Raw genomic sequence first — 17,337 nt, 5'->3', positions numbered from 1 at the left:
CTCTAAAATCACTAAAGTATAACAGTGATGTGTATACCCCCTGCATTACATTCGTTACTTAGTGTGTGTTTTTATGTTGACTATGTGGGCCTCTTGATCAATCAATTATTTGATGAACCGGTACACTCCTGGTCCCATAGGTGCCAGTTAATAAAAGGTTTGCTGCACTGCATTTTGAATAGGATCATATTTACAAAGAAACAAGCTGATTACTGTAGAACGTGAAGCTAAAATAAAAATATCTCTTTAAAGACCTCTTAGATTCATTCATGGGATAAGTATGTCATGTGCAAGGTCAGCATTTATTGCCCATTTGCAATTGTCCCTGAGAAGCTGATGGTGAACTACCTTCTTGAACCACTACAGTCCATGCAGTGTACGTGTTTCCACAGTGTTATTGGGAAGGGAGTTCCAAGATTTTGACCCAGTGGTAGTGACAATAATGTAGTTCCCAGTCAAAATGATATGTGGCTTGGAGTGAGACTTGTAAGTGGTATTGCTTCCATAGTATAGGTGGTTGAAGTTGTGGATTTGGAAATCGCTAACCAAGCCTCCTTCAATAACAGCTGCAATGCAACCAAGTCAGTACAGTTGCAAGATCAAACCCAGCTCTCTAGCTGCTCATTTGGTAACTTGCTACGTGCACTTATTGATCTCTTGGAAGAGCCCAATATTTCTTGGCAAGAGCACCTAAGACGCTGGGAATCTTGGTGACTAACTCCTCAAAATCTACCCAGCACCTACAAGACGTAAGTCAGGAGTGTGATACCGTACTTCTCGCTGCTTGGATTGATGCAATGCAAATGAACTTGAAGTTCAACACCCTCCAAAAGAAAGCAGTCTATTTGTTTGGCACCCCATTCACTAACTTAAATATTCAATTCCTTCACCACTGACATGCAGCAGGTATGTACACCATCTGCAAGTGTATTTCTAGATGCCAATACTAGATGGGACTGTAAGTACACTACAAGCTAATTTATGTGTATTCATTAACAGTTCAATTTAACAGTTATCAAAACCTTCAATGGAAATGTAAACTGAAATGTTAAATTATTTTGTGTAAGTTGTTACTACTTATTTTAAATATTTCCTTCCACATTTTCTTTCAGTGAGGTCATCGTTCCTTCCATTGTTGTATTGAATACTTCAAACCAACAGTACTTTATACCAGAAACCGCAATTGAGAGCATCGAGGATTTGATTAAGTTTATTAATGACATAATGGAAGGGTCTGCACAAGTAAGTTTTAAGAATAATAAATAGTTCTAATACACGTATCTTTAAATAGTATTTTTAACCTCTACAAATTTCTCCCAGTATCTTTTCCCCATATTCACCATTTCATAACTGCCACAGTCATAAGCTACATTACACATAAAGTTAAGATTTGGTACATAGCTGGTGTGGGCTTGTTTTTGGGAGTTTCCTGTACTGAATAGAAGAAAACCTTTTTGAGAGAGTTTAAATTTGAATTTTTTCTGTGAAGGATATAGGAAATATTTCAATTTCAGAAGTAGTTCTCCTTGATGGGTCTGGGTATGATGCTAAGAGGATGGTGTATTTGTCCTAATGGATGTTTTCAGATTACCAAATGCAGTCACTTGAATTGAATTATACTGTGAAATTTGGAAGTTTGTTGCAAACTTTCTCTGTAGCATTCAAGCCCAGTTCATTGTCTTAAATTTAGTCCATTTTTGTTTTATTTCTGGAATACTGTTTGCCTTGCGTTTGTGTTTTAATGTTTGACAGTTATTCTAGATATTCTTGCACTTGATTTTCAGGCCCAAGGTGGAGACAGTTTCTATTATCGTGTTAGAAGATTGTTATATGATGGGAAATCCACCATATTAGTGAGTATTTGCAAATTTCATTCCCCTTGCACTTTATTTCTGAAGTAGAACTTCTGGAGAAAAGATAATTTGTGAAAAAAATGCAATGCTTGGTTATGGAACTTTGTTGTTTTTGCATTTTTAGAATTTCTGTCTGAAAAATAAATTATTTCATATGTTTTGATGGTTTTGTGACCTTTACCAAAAAAAAATCTAAAGTTAACAATTTTCAACATTTGTGTATTTTTTAAGAAAAACACAAAGCTTTACAAAAATGGTATTACAGCACGTTAGTAGTTATGCAAGAGTGATGGAGTTATACAGCACATAAACAAACCCTTCAGTTCAACTCATCCACACCAACCAGATATCCTAAATTGTTCTAGTCCCGTTAACCAATATTTGACCCATATCCCTGAAAACTCTTCCTGTTCATGTACCCATCCAGATGCCTTTTAAATGTTGTAATTGTAACCACCTCCACCAGCTTCTTTGGTAGCTCATTCATCATCTGAGAGGTGGGTGGTACCTGGTAACTAGCAGGACGTTTCTTTGTTCATGTTTGACCTGATGCACTGAGGCCTCATGAATGTTTGTCATTTGAGAGATGGAAAAACATTACATAGAAGCAGAGAATTCTTTTTGGCCATACAGACAGTGTCCACTCCATTAAGGTTGTCCACCAGCATTTGTTTCACTGTCATCGTACTAATTATGGAGGATGCCATGGAAGCACTGCAGATGGAATAAAGAACAGAACAGCACAGGAACAGCCTGCACTGAAATGTACTAAATTCATACCAAGAGATTTACCAGATTCATACCCGGAAATAACAGGATGCTTAGGAGGGTAGATTGGTTTTGTGTCTACTGGAGAGCTGTACAAGATGTTGGTGAGGCTACATTTAGACGGCTGCAAACAGTTCTGGTCACCTACTATAGAAAGGATATCATTAAACTGGAAAAGAGTGCAGAAAAGATTTACTAGGATGCTACTTGGGCTGAAAAATTTGAGTTAGAAGGTAAGGTTGGATAGGTTGGGACTTCTTTCTCTGGAGCATAGGAGACTAGGGTGACTTTGTAAAGGTCTATAAAATAATGAAAGGCATAGATAAGGTAGGTAGCCAAGAGCCTTTCCCCTGGAGGGAATCTAAAACTAGAGCACATTGGTTTAAGGTGAGAGGGGAGAGATACAAAAGGGTACAGAGGGGCAAATATTTTCACATCGACCGTCGTAAGTGTCTGGATCAGGCTTCCACCACTACCTCTGGGCAGAAAATACAATTTCATCATTTAAAAATAAATTTAGACGGGTATATGGATGGGATGGGTATGGATGGATATTGACCAAATGCAGGCAAAATGGTACTAGTTTAATTGTGAACACTGAGCGGCGAGGGCAAGTTGAGCCAAAGGTCCTGTTTCCATGCTGTAGACCTCTGACTCTATTACAAGAGGAGTAAGGGTTGACTTGAATGAGGTTTACAAGATCCTGAATAGACAAGGTGAATGTGGAAAGGATATTTCCTCTTGTGGGTCATTCCAGAACTAAAACCATTGTTCTAAAGTTAGGGTTTCACTTTTAGTACAGAGAAGAGAACTTGTTTCTGAAGACTATTCAATCTTGGAACTTATTACTGAAAAGTAGTGGCAATGGAGTCGCTAAATATTTTTAAGGCTGACGTAGATAAATTCCCATTTGGAAAGAAAATCAAAGGTTTAGTCAGTGGTAGAAAGGATGTGAAATTCAAAACACAAGCAATTTAGCTATGTACATATTGAATAGCAAAGCTGCCTTGAGAAGCCATATGCTCAACTTTGCCCTTTTTTCTTATGTTTGCAAAGGATCTGTGATGACTTTTGCAATTTAAAGAAATTACCTCCAAAAAAACAATCCTTCTGATGACTCTTAGGAAGTGGGATTTATGAATGGTGATGTATAAATATGACAAACCTTTGGGCATCTCTATTCAAAATAGTTGTTGATTGGGATGGCAATAAAAACTACTGTTGCTTAAACTAGTCAAGTGAACTTGTGGGCAGCATGGTGGCACAGTGGTTAGCACTGCTGCCTCACAGCGTCGGAGTCCCGGGTTCAATTCCCGCCTCAGGCGACTGACTGTGTGGAGTTTGCACGTTCTCCCCGTGTCTGCGTGGGTTTCCTCCGGGTGCTCTGGTTTCCTCTCACCATCCAAAGATGTGCAGGGTCAGGTGAATTGGCCATGCTAAATTGCCTATAGTGTTAGGTAAGGGGTAAATGTAGGGGTATGGGTAGGTTTCGCTTCGGCGGGTCGGTGTGGACTTGTTGGGCCGAAGGGCCTGTTTCCACACTGTAATCTAATCTAATCTAAATCTACAAGATCTGATGCATCTACACAATAGATCAAGAACAAAATTCATCACTTTTCATCTATACGTTTCTTCCAGATATCACTTACAACAGCATACTTTGCATGTAAATTTGCAACTTGCCCACACATACACAAATACAGTTGCTTAAATTAGCATTCTGAACTGACAATATCCAATTTTTGAGAGGCAGCTGTCTTTCTTACAGTTATCCTAATTTGGATGGTTAAGCAATTTAGGATGAGGTTTAAATTTAATTTTCTTTCTCCTCAGTTGTGCAAAATTGTTTCAAACGCCACTGTTTGTTTTATTCAAGCCATATTGTTCAATTTGTGAATAGTTCATAACTGAAGATTACATCTGTGTAGGAAATCACTGAAAGGAATCAAAATATAATCTTAAGTTAACTGGTGGGAAATAGCAAACCGCTATACATTCAGGATTATTAAAATTTGCACCAAGCTGCACTTAAAATGACATTGGTAAAATGCTAGTCATTTGTCTGCACAGTTATTTTCAATGCTTTAGGTGGTGAATTAGTAATTGTTTAAAAAGAATTTTTTTATATTTGTTGTGCCAAACAATCTTATTAAAATTAATCAGAAGTACATAGCATTGTTCTTAAATGTAAATACACACTGTATTGTTTTGCATACCAAAACCTATTCCTTAAGGAAGGAATATCCTATTATCAACGACTGCTCCAAAAGAGGAGCCAGTCCTGGAAATAAGGCATGAGTGGAAGTCATCTTGTCATCAGCGATGGACATTGCCATGAGACACTTAGTAGACTTTGACCTTCCAGTTCAGCTTATTCAGCCATTAAAATGTGCCTGCTGAGCCCAAAAGGCCTCCCCTAAAGTCTAAGCCTGAAAGGACTTTCTTTCTCTTTCTTAAACAGTATTTATCTTCATCCAACCAGCACATGTTGATTTGCCTTTGGAGACCAATAAGTAAAGGAAGCAAAGTCATGATTCCAACCTTTGCACAATAATATAAGGATTGTATTCTTAAAAGAATCACAGTTTTGCTGATTTGCAAAACATTTTCTTCAGTTTAAAATAAACCCATACCTCTATGAACTTTGGAGTGTAAAATTCAAAAGCAAGTATGTTTTAAAATATGCTAACCCTTCTCTACAAAAATAAGACACTTGGAACACAACTGATTTACTGTCCATCTCTGGACCACAATTCACACTAGTGGGCCTTGATCTCCTCTGCCAAAATCACCAGTTTTTACTCCATTCTCAATAACCTGCTTAAAGACCAACCCTCCCCTGTATCCTCCACAATTGTTCCCAAGAACATTTGTAAAAAACTTCTGAATGGTATTGTCTGCAACATTGAAGTCCTTTGATCAGCTCTTGCCATCAGTCCAAACATTCTCCAGACCACTTTCCCTAACCCTTGAAGCTACGATTTTCTAAACATCCTCTTTTCTACCTCATCTTGTCTATGACACTTTTGACCTGTGCGTATTGCCACTAAACTTCTGAACAGCCAAGTACCTTGTCCAATACCAGTGCTAACTGACATTGAAAACAGTTCCTTCCTTTCAGACATTGATCTTCCTTTTTTTAAAACCCTGTCTGAACTACTCCCTCAAGATATTGATACAATCCCTTTCAGCTGGTGAACTACTAACCCATCTTAAATAGGCTTTACCTCTCCAACTTCTACAGAATTTATGTCACCTGTCAAATGCACACTGATCTTCTCTGCAAACCTGCATGTGAATTCCACCCCCCCCCCCCAAAACCAAAATCACAAATAACATTCTGTATGAAAATGATTGATAGCCCTTCTTATTCTTCTCAATCAATCTTTCCCCTGGAAGTGAGGGGTCTAGGACCAGGGACACTGTCTCAGAATATTGGCAGGGCATTTTGGACTGAGGTGAAAAGGATTTTTTTCCACTCAGGGTGGTGAATATTTCTAAATCTTTACCCCAGGTGACTATGGTAGCTCAGGCAGAGAGAGTATGTTTAAGACAGAGATTGATGGATTTCTAGATGTTAAAGATATCAAGGGATATGGGAACATTGCAGGAAAATAGTGCTGATGTAGAAGATCAGCCATGTTCTAGTTGAATATTGGAGCAGGCTGAAGAGACGCCCTCCTTTAGGTTCACAAAATTACTCTTTGTGCTACTCTTGTTGATCCATTTGGAGTCATGGCATTTCCAGAAATTCCTTCTCTTACTGCTTTCCACTCGCACAGTTTTGCTTCCAGAGTTCTGCACAGGTTGAGTCCCTGATCCTAACTCATCCACCTCCATATGCTGCTGCCTGAAAGCTTCATTCACAAATAGGAGCTCAGCTTTCTACATTTCCCCTGACGATACACACAAGCCACTTGTCCCCCACTTCATTTTGACCAGCATTTTCTCTGTGCTGTCAGTCTGTTTGTTAGAAATTCAATAATGGATGAGCCGTGACTCCCTCACAATTACACATAGGCGTAGCCTCATTTGCTCGTCACAAATTCCATCACCTCCCCAGCTACTGTCCAAGGTTGAAACCAAACTATTTGGGATCTCTGCTTCCAGGGTGTTTGTTCAACCTTGAGTTGAGTTACTAGCTCTGTGTACTCTTCTATATGTTACAAAGGTTGCCTATTTACAGCTTTGCAACACTGCAACCTGCACAAGTCCATCTGCTGATGGAAATCTAATTCTCTGCCTTTGTCACTTCTGTTCAGCTATACCAATACTCACCCTATCTTCCACCATTGAGAGAACACTGTAAACTGAAGTATTATGGGGAATGTCCACCTGTTTAAGATATCTCATACTGAAGCAGTCCATGTTCAAATGAAACCAAACCTGAACAATATCCAGGCTCAGGCTGAAAAGTAGCAAGTAACATTTGTGCCACACAAATGCCAGGCAGTAGTCATCTCCAATAAGACACAATCTAACTACAGTCCCTTGACATTGAAGTGGTGTTACCATTACATAATCCCCCACATGCTGGGGGTTACCATTGACCAAACTTGCCAAATAAATATAGGGATACAAGAGCAGGTTAGAAGCCAGCAAATAATTCACCTTATTCTCCAAAGCCCGTCTATCAGCTACAATGCATAAGTCAGGAGTGTGATTTAATGCTCCTCACTTGCCTGGATGAGTACTGCTCCAACAACACTTGAGAACCATCCAAAGCACCCCACTTGATTGGCAAAACACTCCACCACCGATGCGTATGAGCAGCAGTGTATACTGTCTGCAAGATGCACTGCAGGAATTCACCTTAGATAGCACCTTCCAAACTCAGGATCACTTTCATCTGGAAGGACAAGGGTAGCAGATACATGAGAACGCCACCATCTGCAAGTTCCCCTGCAAGCTACTCCCCATCCTGACTTGTAGATACATTATGGTTCTTGTCACTGGGCCAAAATACTGGAATTCTTCCCTAGCAGTATTGTGGTTCTGTCTATAGCATATGGACTGCAGGGGTTCAAGAAGGCGGTTCACTATCACCACCTTCTTAAAGGTAACTGCCCAGCATTTACTGCCTGCCATTAGTCAGTAACATCCACATCTCAGGAGTGAATAATAAAAAAACTATGGTTAGCCATAATTTAGCCTTGAGTTTGTCAACACATTTGGAGAATTTTGTTTTTTTTAATGTCTACAATAAGTTTTGTTTGATTGTGTAAAGAACAAAGAAAATTTACAGCCCAGGAACAGACCCTTCAGCCCTCCAAGCCTGAGCCAATCAAAATGTAATGTCTAAACCTGTTGGTCAATTCCTAAGCATCTGTATCCCTGTACTCCCCCACCTACTCCTGCATTTATCCAGACGCAACTTAAATGAATCTACCGTGCCTGCCTCTACCACCTCTGCTGGCAACGCGTTCCAAACGCCCACCACCCTCTGTGTGAAGTACTTGCCGCGTGTATCCCCCTTTGCTTTTTAATTTGAAGTAAAATGTTTTAATTGTTGAAAACTATTGCTGCTTGAAATAGAGAGAGAATTGTGTAGGAAATCTCCAGTACCTAAAAGTAACTAACAGAAATCTCTATTTGTAAATTCTGTATGATACCAAGATTTTATTCGGTCAATGCTAGTGAGCAACCTCTCAAAATCATTTGAAACTCAGTCTTTGCTCTGACAATAAGCTAAAACAAAGGTCCGACTCTGAGTTAAGAAAGGCAGAAAGAATTCTAAAACAAAATGAATATACGTCTGTTAGGTTAAACAAAGATATCATGTGATTCTATCAAGGACAATAGACTGATGAATTAATCTACATTTGTTTTGATGCAAGGTGCCTGACAGGTAAGGCAGATGAACTCAGAGTATGGCTGGGGACATGGGATATCTCCACCCTTCAGACTCTCTGCCTTTATTCCTGATGAAGGGCTTTTGCCCGAAACATCGATTTTACTGCTCCTCGAATACTGCCTGAACTGCTGTGCTCTTCCAGCACCACTAATCCAGAACATGGGATATGATAGCTATTACAGAAAATGTAGCACAGAGGAGAGCATGACTGGCAGCTCTAGGAAGGAAAGAGAGGAGGGAGAGTGGCATTTTTGGTACAACATTAGAGACAACATTAAGGCTGTACCTAGGAAGGGTATTACTGGGAGTACATCCAGTGAAATTACTGAGAAATAAGACAATAATCAGTAGGACATTGAGAAGAAAATTTGGAATAAGATCTTAGATATTTCTAAGAATGGTTGGGTTGTAATAGTAGGGGATTTTAATTTTCCAAATGTAGACTGGGACTACCATTATGTTAAGGGCTTGGATGGAGAGGAATTTTAAGTGTATTTGAAAAAGTTTTCTTCAGTATCTGGATGTATCTACTAGAGAAGGTGCAAAGCCTGACCTTATTTTGGGAAATAAGGCAGGGCTAGTGACTGAGTTGTCAGTGGGGGAGCACTTTGGGACTAAGGATTGTAATTATATTAGTTTTAAAATAGTTATTGAAAAGGATAGATTGGGTCTAAAACTTAAAGTTTGAAATTGAGGTAAGGCCAATATGATGGTACTGGGCAAAAACTTAGTCAACTTTTGAAAGTTGATCGGGGCAATCAGAAAGTGAGAGGCTTTCAAAAATGAGGTAACGAGATTCTGGAGGCAGTATGTTCCTGTTAATGTGAAGGGTAAGGCTGGTTAGTGTAGGTTGGATTACTAGAGAAATTGAGGTTCTGGTCAAGAAAAAGGAGGCTAATGGCAGGTATAGACAGCTGGAATTGTGTGAATCTCTTTAAGAGTATAAGGACATTAAAAGTATACGCAAGGGAAATTAAGAGGACATGAGATAGCTTTAGCAAATAGGGTTAAGGAGAATCCAAAGAGATTCTACAAATACATGAAAGACAAAAGAATAACTAGGGAGACAATAAAGATTAAGAAGGCTGTCAATGCAGAAGATGTGAGATATTAAATGAGTATTTCTTATTAGTATTTACTGTGAAGAAGGATATGGAAACTGGTGTACTTGGAGAAATATATAGTGATATATTGAAAAGTGTCCATATTACAGAGGAGGAAGTGCTGGAAACCTTAAAATGCATAAAGGTGGGTAAATCCCGGGGCCTGATTACGTCTGTCCCAGATGTTTGTGAGAAGTGAGGGAAGTGATTGCTGATCCCTTGCTCAGATATTTGTATCAGCAAAACCCACAGGTGAAGTGTCAGAAGATTGGAGGGTGAATAATGTGCTGCCATTTAAGACAGGTGGTAAGGAAAAGCCAGGGAACTACGGACCAGTGAGCCTGACATCAGTGGTGGGTACGTTGTTGGAGGGGACTCTGAGGGACAGGATTTATTTGGAAGAAAGGACTGATTAGGGATCATCAACATGGCTTTCTGGGGGGAGGTTGTGTCTCACTAACTTGAGTTTTTTAAGAAGTGACAAAGAAGATCTATAAAGGCAGAGTGATGGGCGTTGTCTATAGATTTCAGCAAGGCCTTCGACACAGTTCTGCATGGTAGACTGGTTAACAAAATTAGATCACATAGACTCCAGAGACAGCTAGCCATTTGGATACAAAATTGGCTTAGAAAGTAGGAGACAGAGAGACTGGTGATGGAGGAGGGTTGTTTTCAAACAGGAGGCCTGTGACCATTAGTGTGCCTCAAGAATCAGTGCTGGGTCCATTGCTTTTTGTCATTTATATAAATGATTTGGATGTGAATATAAGAGAAATAATTAATATGTTTGCAGATGATACCAAAATTGGTGATGTAGTGGACAGTGAAGAATGTTATCTCAGAGTAAAACGACCTTGATCAGATGGGCTGAAGGAGTGAAGAGTGGCAAATGGAATTTAACTTAGATAAATTTGAGGTGCTGCATTTTGGAAAGGCCAATCAGGGCAGAACTTGTACACTTAATGGTAAGGTCGTGGGGAGTGTTGCCAAACAAAGAGATCATGGGGTGCAGATTCATAGTTCCTTGAAGGTGGAGTCACAGGTAAAATGAGTAGTAAAGATGATGTTTGGTACACTTGCTTTTATTAGTCTGTGCACTGAGTATAGGGGTTGGAATGTCATGTTAAAGCTGTACAGGACATTGGTTAGGCCACTTTTGGAATACTTTTTTCAATTCTGGTTTCCCTGCTGTAAGAAGGATGTTGTTAAACTTGAAAGAAGACATTTACAAGGATGTTGCAGGGGTTAGAGGTTTTGAGCTACAGGGAGAGGTTGAAAAAGGTACGGCTTTACTCCTTGCACTGTCAGAGGCTGAGGGGGATCTTAGAGGTATATAAAATCATGAGGAGCATGGATAGGGTGAATAGTTAAGGTCTTTTTTTCCCCAAGGTAGGAGAGTCCAAAACTAGAGTGCATAAGTTTAAGGTGAGAGAGGAAAGATATAAAAGGGACCTGAGGGGCAACTTTTACATGCAGAAGGTGGTACCTGTATGGAATGAGCTGCCAGAGGAAGTGATGGAGGATGGTACAATTACACCATTTATAAGGCATCTGGATGGAAAAGTGAATACAAAGGCTTTAGAGGGATATGGGCCAAATGCTGGCAGATGGGACTAGATTAATTTAGGATATCTGGTCGGCATGCATGAGTTGGACAGAAGGGTCAGTTTCCGTGCTGTACAGTTCTATGACTCCATGACAATTCTTGATGGTGTAAAACTAATACATAACAGGTTTACACGACCAAGAAAACAATGTTTGATTTCAGTGATTATTTTAGAACGTTGGGTACTATTCATTAAAATGGCTTTGCTATTGTTTTTCATATATGATGGTTAAAGAAATTGATCTCTTTGTATTCTCTTATGCTTTGTTTTAGTCTGTTTTTAAGACTTCTCCTCTACTGGGTTGCTTTCTTTTTGGTCTACCTTTGGGTGTTATCAGCATAATGTGTTATGGAATCTGGACAGCCGATGGGGAATATGAACCAGAAGAAGGAGAACTGCTTCAGAATGAAGCCATCGAACAGGGAGATGCAGAAGCTACTGATGATGAAAAGGAGGAAAACAATGATGATCATCACAAAGATGTTAATGGAGATAAAGAAAGTTCTAAAGAGCACAAAGATGAAGAAGTGGAAGAGAAAAGCATGGTAGAAAAGAAAAGGGATTAATGCGTGCTTAAATGCTGAGTTTCCTTTAGGATTTCTAAATGGTTGAGTATATATTATATTTTAACATCAGTGAACACTGTTGGAAAGATGATGCAAGTTTTTTTTGTCTTCCACAGTTTGATTGATGTTCCATTCAAAGACATCTGAACTAAATGAGTTTGAATGATCATGTAAATTAAATTTTGTTCCTTAGCTGCAGAGAGTCACAATGGAACTTTTTAACTGCCTGAATAGCTAAAAGCTGGTGATGGAATTTTATCTGGGCATAATATCCAAGTCATAGGATGAAGACGAGTAAAAATAAGATTGTGCAGAGAGGTGAGATGATATCTTACACAAGATCTTGTGTAGCAAAAAATTCTGGCAAGTGTAAGAGTTCCACTGTTGTTTTTTTAAAATAAAAATGATGGTTTAAGAGGTTGTGGGAAAAGAGTTCACGTAATGAGCAGCTTTTTTTTTTGTGCATTATTCCACCAATTCAACACTCCATTCTTCCTATCTGTCAATAAAATGAAAACTGCTAGTGAAAGTCATTATGCCTGGTCATTCTGGGTGTTTGGCTGTTTTTGTAAATAGGAAATGCATCACTGTGTTAGAAGGTGCAGATTAATCTTTCGGGTATAATTGATACTTTTCCATGATTGCTATTTGCTTTTAATTATAACTGGAATTAGAGACTTCGGAGGATTTGGAAAAATTCATGCCAGGTTTTCTTGAATGTAAAATGAATAGTTCCCTCAAGTTCACCTTTTACATTATTCATTTTACTACCAAAGGAATTAATCCGGTATCCATATTCTCACTATGTGAACAAAGAATGAAAACCAAGATGTGATTATTTTGTAATTTTGTTTTTGACAATTATAAATTTTAAATCAAATTTTATTATTATAGCTTTGCAATAAATCTAGGAAAATATTGACATCTAAAGAAATATAACCCAAAGGCTGCTGCTGCAGCGGCTGAAGCTTCAATTTATTATAGGAAGTGAACCGCTACTGAAGAACTCACCAGTAATAGATCAGGGGAAAATGCTAATATTTTCAGTTTAAACTCAAATAGCTGTTTCACTCTTTTTAAAACTATAACCAGGTTTTTTTGTTTTTATCTAGCCATGTTACTTGTATCCAAATTTAACGCATATAGAATAACTCCCCATGAACGCTGTATCTTAATACTGGTAGTTAATTATAAGATGTACAGTTATTGTAAACAACTCTACAGGCTCCCCAAAAGATAGGCACCTACCTTATATCGGCAGAGATGTCAACACCACCTCCTTAAAGTCAGATGTCCAAGGTACAGCATTGCTTCCCGTCTAAACTCTACCTTGTACAAGCGGCATTTAAAGTCACTCCATACATATTTTTAAGACACCTCTAAGCAAAGTATCATAGTGCAGACTAAATTCATTTCTATGGGCTGAAGCTCCAATGCAAAACAGAAGTAGATTTTTCAGCAGCATCTATGGTGGAGATAGAACCAACTAAGTCAATGCAGCTACAGAATTAAAGCATTTCCTTAAGATAATGTTAAATATGTTGCTTTAAGATCTAAATTACACTGTTAAAGCTCTTTGCACCTAGTGTTTAAATCAGCAACAGTTTATCTAAACCAGTTATTACCACAAACCACTGATTTCAACAGTAGCATATCCAATTAATGCACAAGTTGTGATCTTATCTGTTTACTGCCATATAGGGATACTGCAAATTAAGCAGTATGAAGTTATATAAATATGGACCTCTGGGCTGCTTTGGTCTATTAGATAAATGTGCTACATGACATGATATTGGGACCAGAAAATGGCACCCTTTGTTTCTTGCACCGTGTTTAGTTAGCCATCTCAACTTCAGTATGTAGTAGAAAAACCACTGTCCTTCTGTATTGATAAGCTAGAGGTAGAAATCAACAATGTTTCTCACTCTTGGTTACTGCTGCTGAGGTGAGAATACGATTGAACTATATTGCAATACCCTCTTATTTCAATAGCTGCCTGGTTTGCACATCATAAATGGAAATTTGGGTGAGAAAGTGGAGAATTTCTGGGAAAATGGAATGGTATTTTTAGCACGAAGGCTGAGAAAGAGAAAATGGTATCTCTAGGATAAATCCTATCTTTCTCAAAAAGTCATAACATTTAAGTATACACACCCTGTAATGCAGAACCCACTTTATTTTGCTAGCTGCTGAACTGTACTTATAATAAATACATAGATTATAGAAACTTCCAGAAAAAAGGTTTGTTTATAATGATGAAATAAAGGCAGAATGTGATTAATGTAAGTACTTGGTCCTTGCCATATAATATATGAAGGGCATATTGACCAATGTGAAAGCTTAGTTTTGTTTCAGTGTATCAAAAAACAATATAACAACAATCTTAAGAATGGCACAAGTTTTAATTTATGAATTTTATATAACATAACTATTGGTGTTAAAATTACTGAATAGAGCAGTGAAAAGATAAAACAACTCTTTGAAGAATAATGTGCCTCTCAGTGGGATAGGTTTCATTTATAAATTTCATTATAACATGGAAGTATATTTCAGTGTTACTCTTGCATTTGTATAAAGGGGAATACTGAACATAGGCCAAAAAAAACTGAATGACAATCATGCCTCTGTCCATTTCAAGCCTTTTTCAGTAAATGGATCTTCATATCTTTAATTTTATCTTGACAAAGATTGCCTATTATGCATTTCTGCAATATAGATGGCCTTAAACTCAAAATGGAAATTTCCAGTTATCTATGACTGATTTGGAACAAATCAACCTAATTTGGAATTAAAAGGTACTCCCTATCCTCCTTATATCAAGTAAATGATCTGATCACTGGCAATGATCCTGGAAAATAGAAAACCTCACATCAAATTTTAGAATAACTTCCTATCAACTTCAATCTAGAGTTAGTCCTGATGGAAATCCTAAATCTAGAATAAGTTTGAGTAAAATGCTAATAAGTAACTTTAATTCCACTTTTTATAGTACAGAGGTTACCATTGCAAGTTTGTTGTCAAAACCACTTACTGATGTACTAACTCATTTCATTATGCTGGAGTATACATTTAGCTTTGTTTTATGGGCAATAATAGTTTGTTTTCTATAAATAAAGTTGAGAAAATCATTTCTTGGTATTTTTGCTTGATTTTTAGTTTTGTACTAAACTTTTCTATCTGCCTATTCAGAATGAACCTGACAAAGCATTGTTAAAAATTCATTATTTTTAAATCCTACTAGTATACTATAATTCACAACTTTGAACTGATTAATCGATGGCAAGAGGAGAGAAGAGGCGAAATTATCTTCATACAGTTTAAGATTATGTTACAGTTCCTGTGGAGGCACTGTAAACCACAATGCCCAACTTTACAGAATGTCCCTCCACATGGGGGAAAAAAAACCAAGGTTCCACATTTTTGTAGTTTTTACTTAAACTACAACACAATTGTTTATATTAATTGTAAATATTGCTTGTAACAGATAATTCTTGTGCAACTGCAAGGACCCACGTCACTACCTGCACAAATGTAGCACCACGTGCAATCTCTTAGTTCTTCCAAAGTTACTTTGAGGCACATTACATGTTTCACTTTACCATCAATCTGTTGCATTGAGTAGTAGTTTCTGGAGTCACCTTGTGGACATTAGTGACCTCTGTGTGAATCATGGAAGAGAGCTGCAGGGTTGCAAATTTAGTTTGATAAATATATTTAAAGGAAAAGCACAGTAGGATTGTTGCAAACTATTATTAAGGACAGAGATGGAGGGTGACCTAGTCAAAAATAAACAAATTTTAGGAAAAAAATACCTATTGTCATTTGAGCCATAAACTTTTTTCATTGTAATTTGTTAGTGTTAGGCTCCTAATATTTCCTTAAATCAACTTTATTTTGGGCTCTCCTAATTTGCTGCTAATGGAAAAACTAGTCAGTGTAGCTTTGAGCTAACTATCACCAATGTTCCTGCTGGAACAAGGTAACATCGGGGACACTAGCTGGGCCAATGGCACAATGGACAACGCATCTGACAGGACTCGAGAGATTATAGGTTCAACTGCCGGTTTGAAAACACTTTTTGGGACTGTACAGTGGTTCCTTGGTTAGCACTGCCATCTCACAATGCCAGGGACTTGGGTTCAAATTCAGCGTCAGGTGACTGTTGTGTGGAGTTTGTACATTCTTGCCTTGTGTGTGTGGGATTCCTCTGGGTGCTCTCGTTTCCTTCCATCGTCCAGAATTGTACAGGTTAAGTGGATTGGTCATGGTAAATTGCTCACAGCTTTGTTTTATGGGCAATAATAGTTTTTTCTCAACTTTAATTATAGTAAACAGATTCTTGGTATTTTTGCTTGTTTGCAGGCTCGGTGGGTTAGCCATGGGAAATGCAGGGTTACAAGGATAGGGTAGGGGTGTAGGTCTACATAGTAGGTCAGTGTGGATTCAGTGGGTCGAGTGGCCTGCTTCTAAAGCATCTAATAATTTAGGGAAATTAGCTCAAATGGTAGAGCGCTGGCTTTGCATGTAAGAGGTAGTGAGATCGATGCCCGCATTCTGTCTTGAAACGAGAAGTGTATGGTCTCAGTCAGTAGCTTTGTCACATATCCAAACTGTTTGCTTATGCTGCCTTCCTGAGAGGGGTCAGGAAAGATATGAAGCTTGAGACAACGCACTGACTCAGTGGTTAGCACTGCTGCTTCACAGTGAGGGGCACCTGGGTTCGATTCCAGATTCTGGGGACTGTCTAGGTAGAGTTTGCATGTTCTCCCAATGTTTGCGGGGTTTCCTCCCACAGTTCAAAGATGTGTAGGTTAGGTGGATTGGCCATGCTAAATTTCCCACAGTGACCAGGGAAGAGCAGGCGAAGTGGATTAGCCATGGTAAATGTGAGGTGATAGGGTAGGGTTGTGGGTCTGAATGAGATACTCTTCAGAAGGTCAGTTTTGACTCAATGGGCCAAATGACCTGCTCTCACACTGTAGGGATTCTACGGACAATGCACACTTTGTAAAAAGCAGATTTCCTGCTTGCCTACGTATTATATCCTGCCTCAGATTCAGGCAGCATTCCCTCTGAATACTTCTGAAGCTGAGGACAATTTCCAGTGGGATAGCTATCCTTTGATCCTCCTTGGTGATCTAACATCCTTATTCCAAGACTAAGTTAATACTGTGGTGTATTGCCCTTACGCCGCCACTTTCAGCATGAATAGCCATTTTCTGCTGCTTCACTTCCTCTTTGGCGCACCTTTTAATATTATACCAATCCTGAAGCAAGACTTAATTATTTGCAATCAGCAAATTATTCTTTTCCTTTAGCTGCAAATCACCCCAAGCTACAGCTTGGGTAGAGAGAGAGTGACGGCACGGTGGCACAGTGGTTAGCACTGCTGCCTCACAGCGCCAGAGACCCGGGTTCAATTCCCGCCTCAGGCGACTGACTGTGTGGAGTTTGCACGTTCTCCCCGTGTCTGCGTGGGTTTCCTCCAGGTGCTCCGGTTTCCTCCCACAGTCCAAAAGATGTGCAGGTAAGGTGAATTGGCTATGCTAAATTGCCCTTAGTGTTAGGTAAGGGGTAAATGTAGGG

The 17,337-nt window shown here is 38.7% G+C and overlaps 1 protein-coding gene across 2 annotated transcripts in view; it reads left to right on the top strand.

Annotated features, from left to right (window-relative positions):
* Positions 1-14,879, top strand: part of tmx3b (thioredoxin related transmembrane protein 3b) — a 126,968-nt gene extending 112,089 nt beyond the window's left edge. For both annotated transcript variants that reach the window (XM_043688478.2, XM_043688479.2), the window contains 3 exons: positions 1,113-1,242; positions 1,785-1,853; positions 11,458-14,879. In XM_043688478.2, coding sequence (XP_043544413.2) covers positions 1,113-1,242; positions 1,785-1,853; positions 11,458-11,751 — 493 coding nt within the window. In that variant the 3' untranslated portion in view covers positions 11,752-14,879. The remainder of the gene's footprint in view (positions 1-1,112; positions 1,243-1,784; positions 1,854-11,457) is intronic.
* The last annotated feature ends 2,458 nt before the right edge of the window (positions 14,880-17,337 follow it).

Source organism: Chiloscyllium plagiosum, unplaced genomic scaffold (assembly GCF_037043375.1).
Source record: "Chiloscyllium plagiosum isolate Xiang-an unplaced genomic scaffold, Cpla_swu_hap1 HiC_scaffold_4, whole genome shotgun sequence".
In the NCBI taxonomy this organism is placed as follows: Eukaryota; Metazoa; Chordata; class Chondrichthyes; order Orectolobiformes; family Hemiscylliidae; genus Chiloscyllium; species Chiloscyllium plagiosum.
The sequence above is the reverse complement of the archived record's forward strand: the minus strand, read 5'-3'. Positions and strand labels throughout refer to the sequence as shown.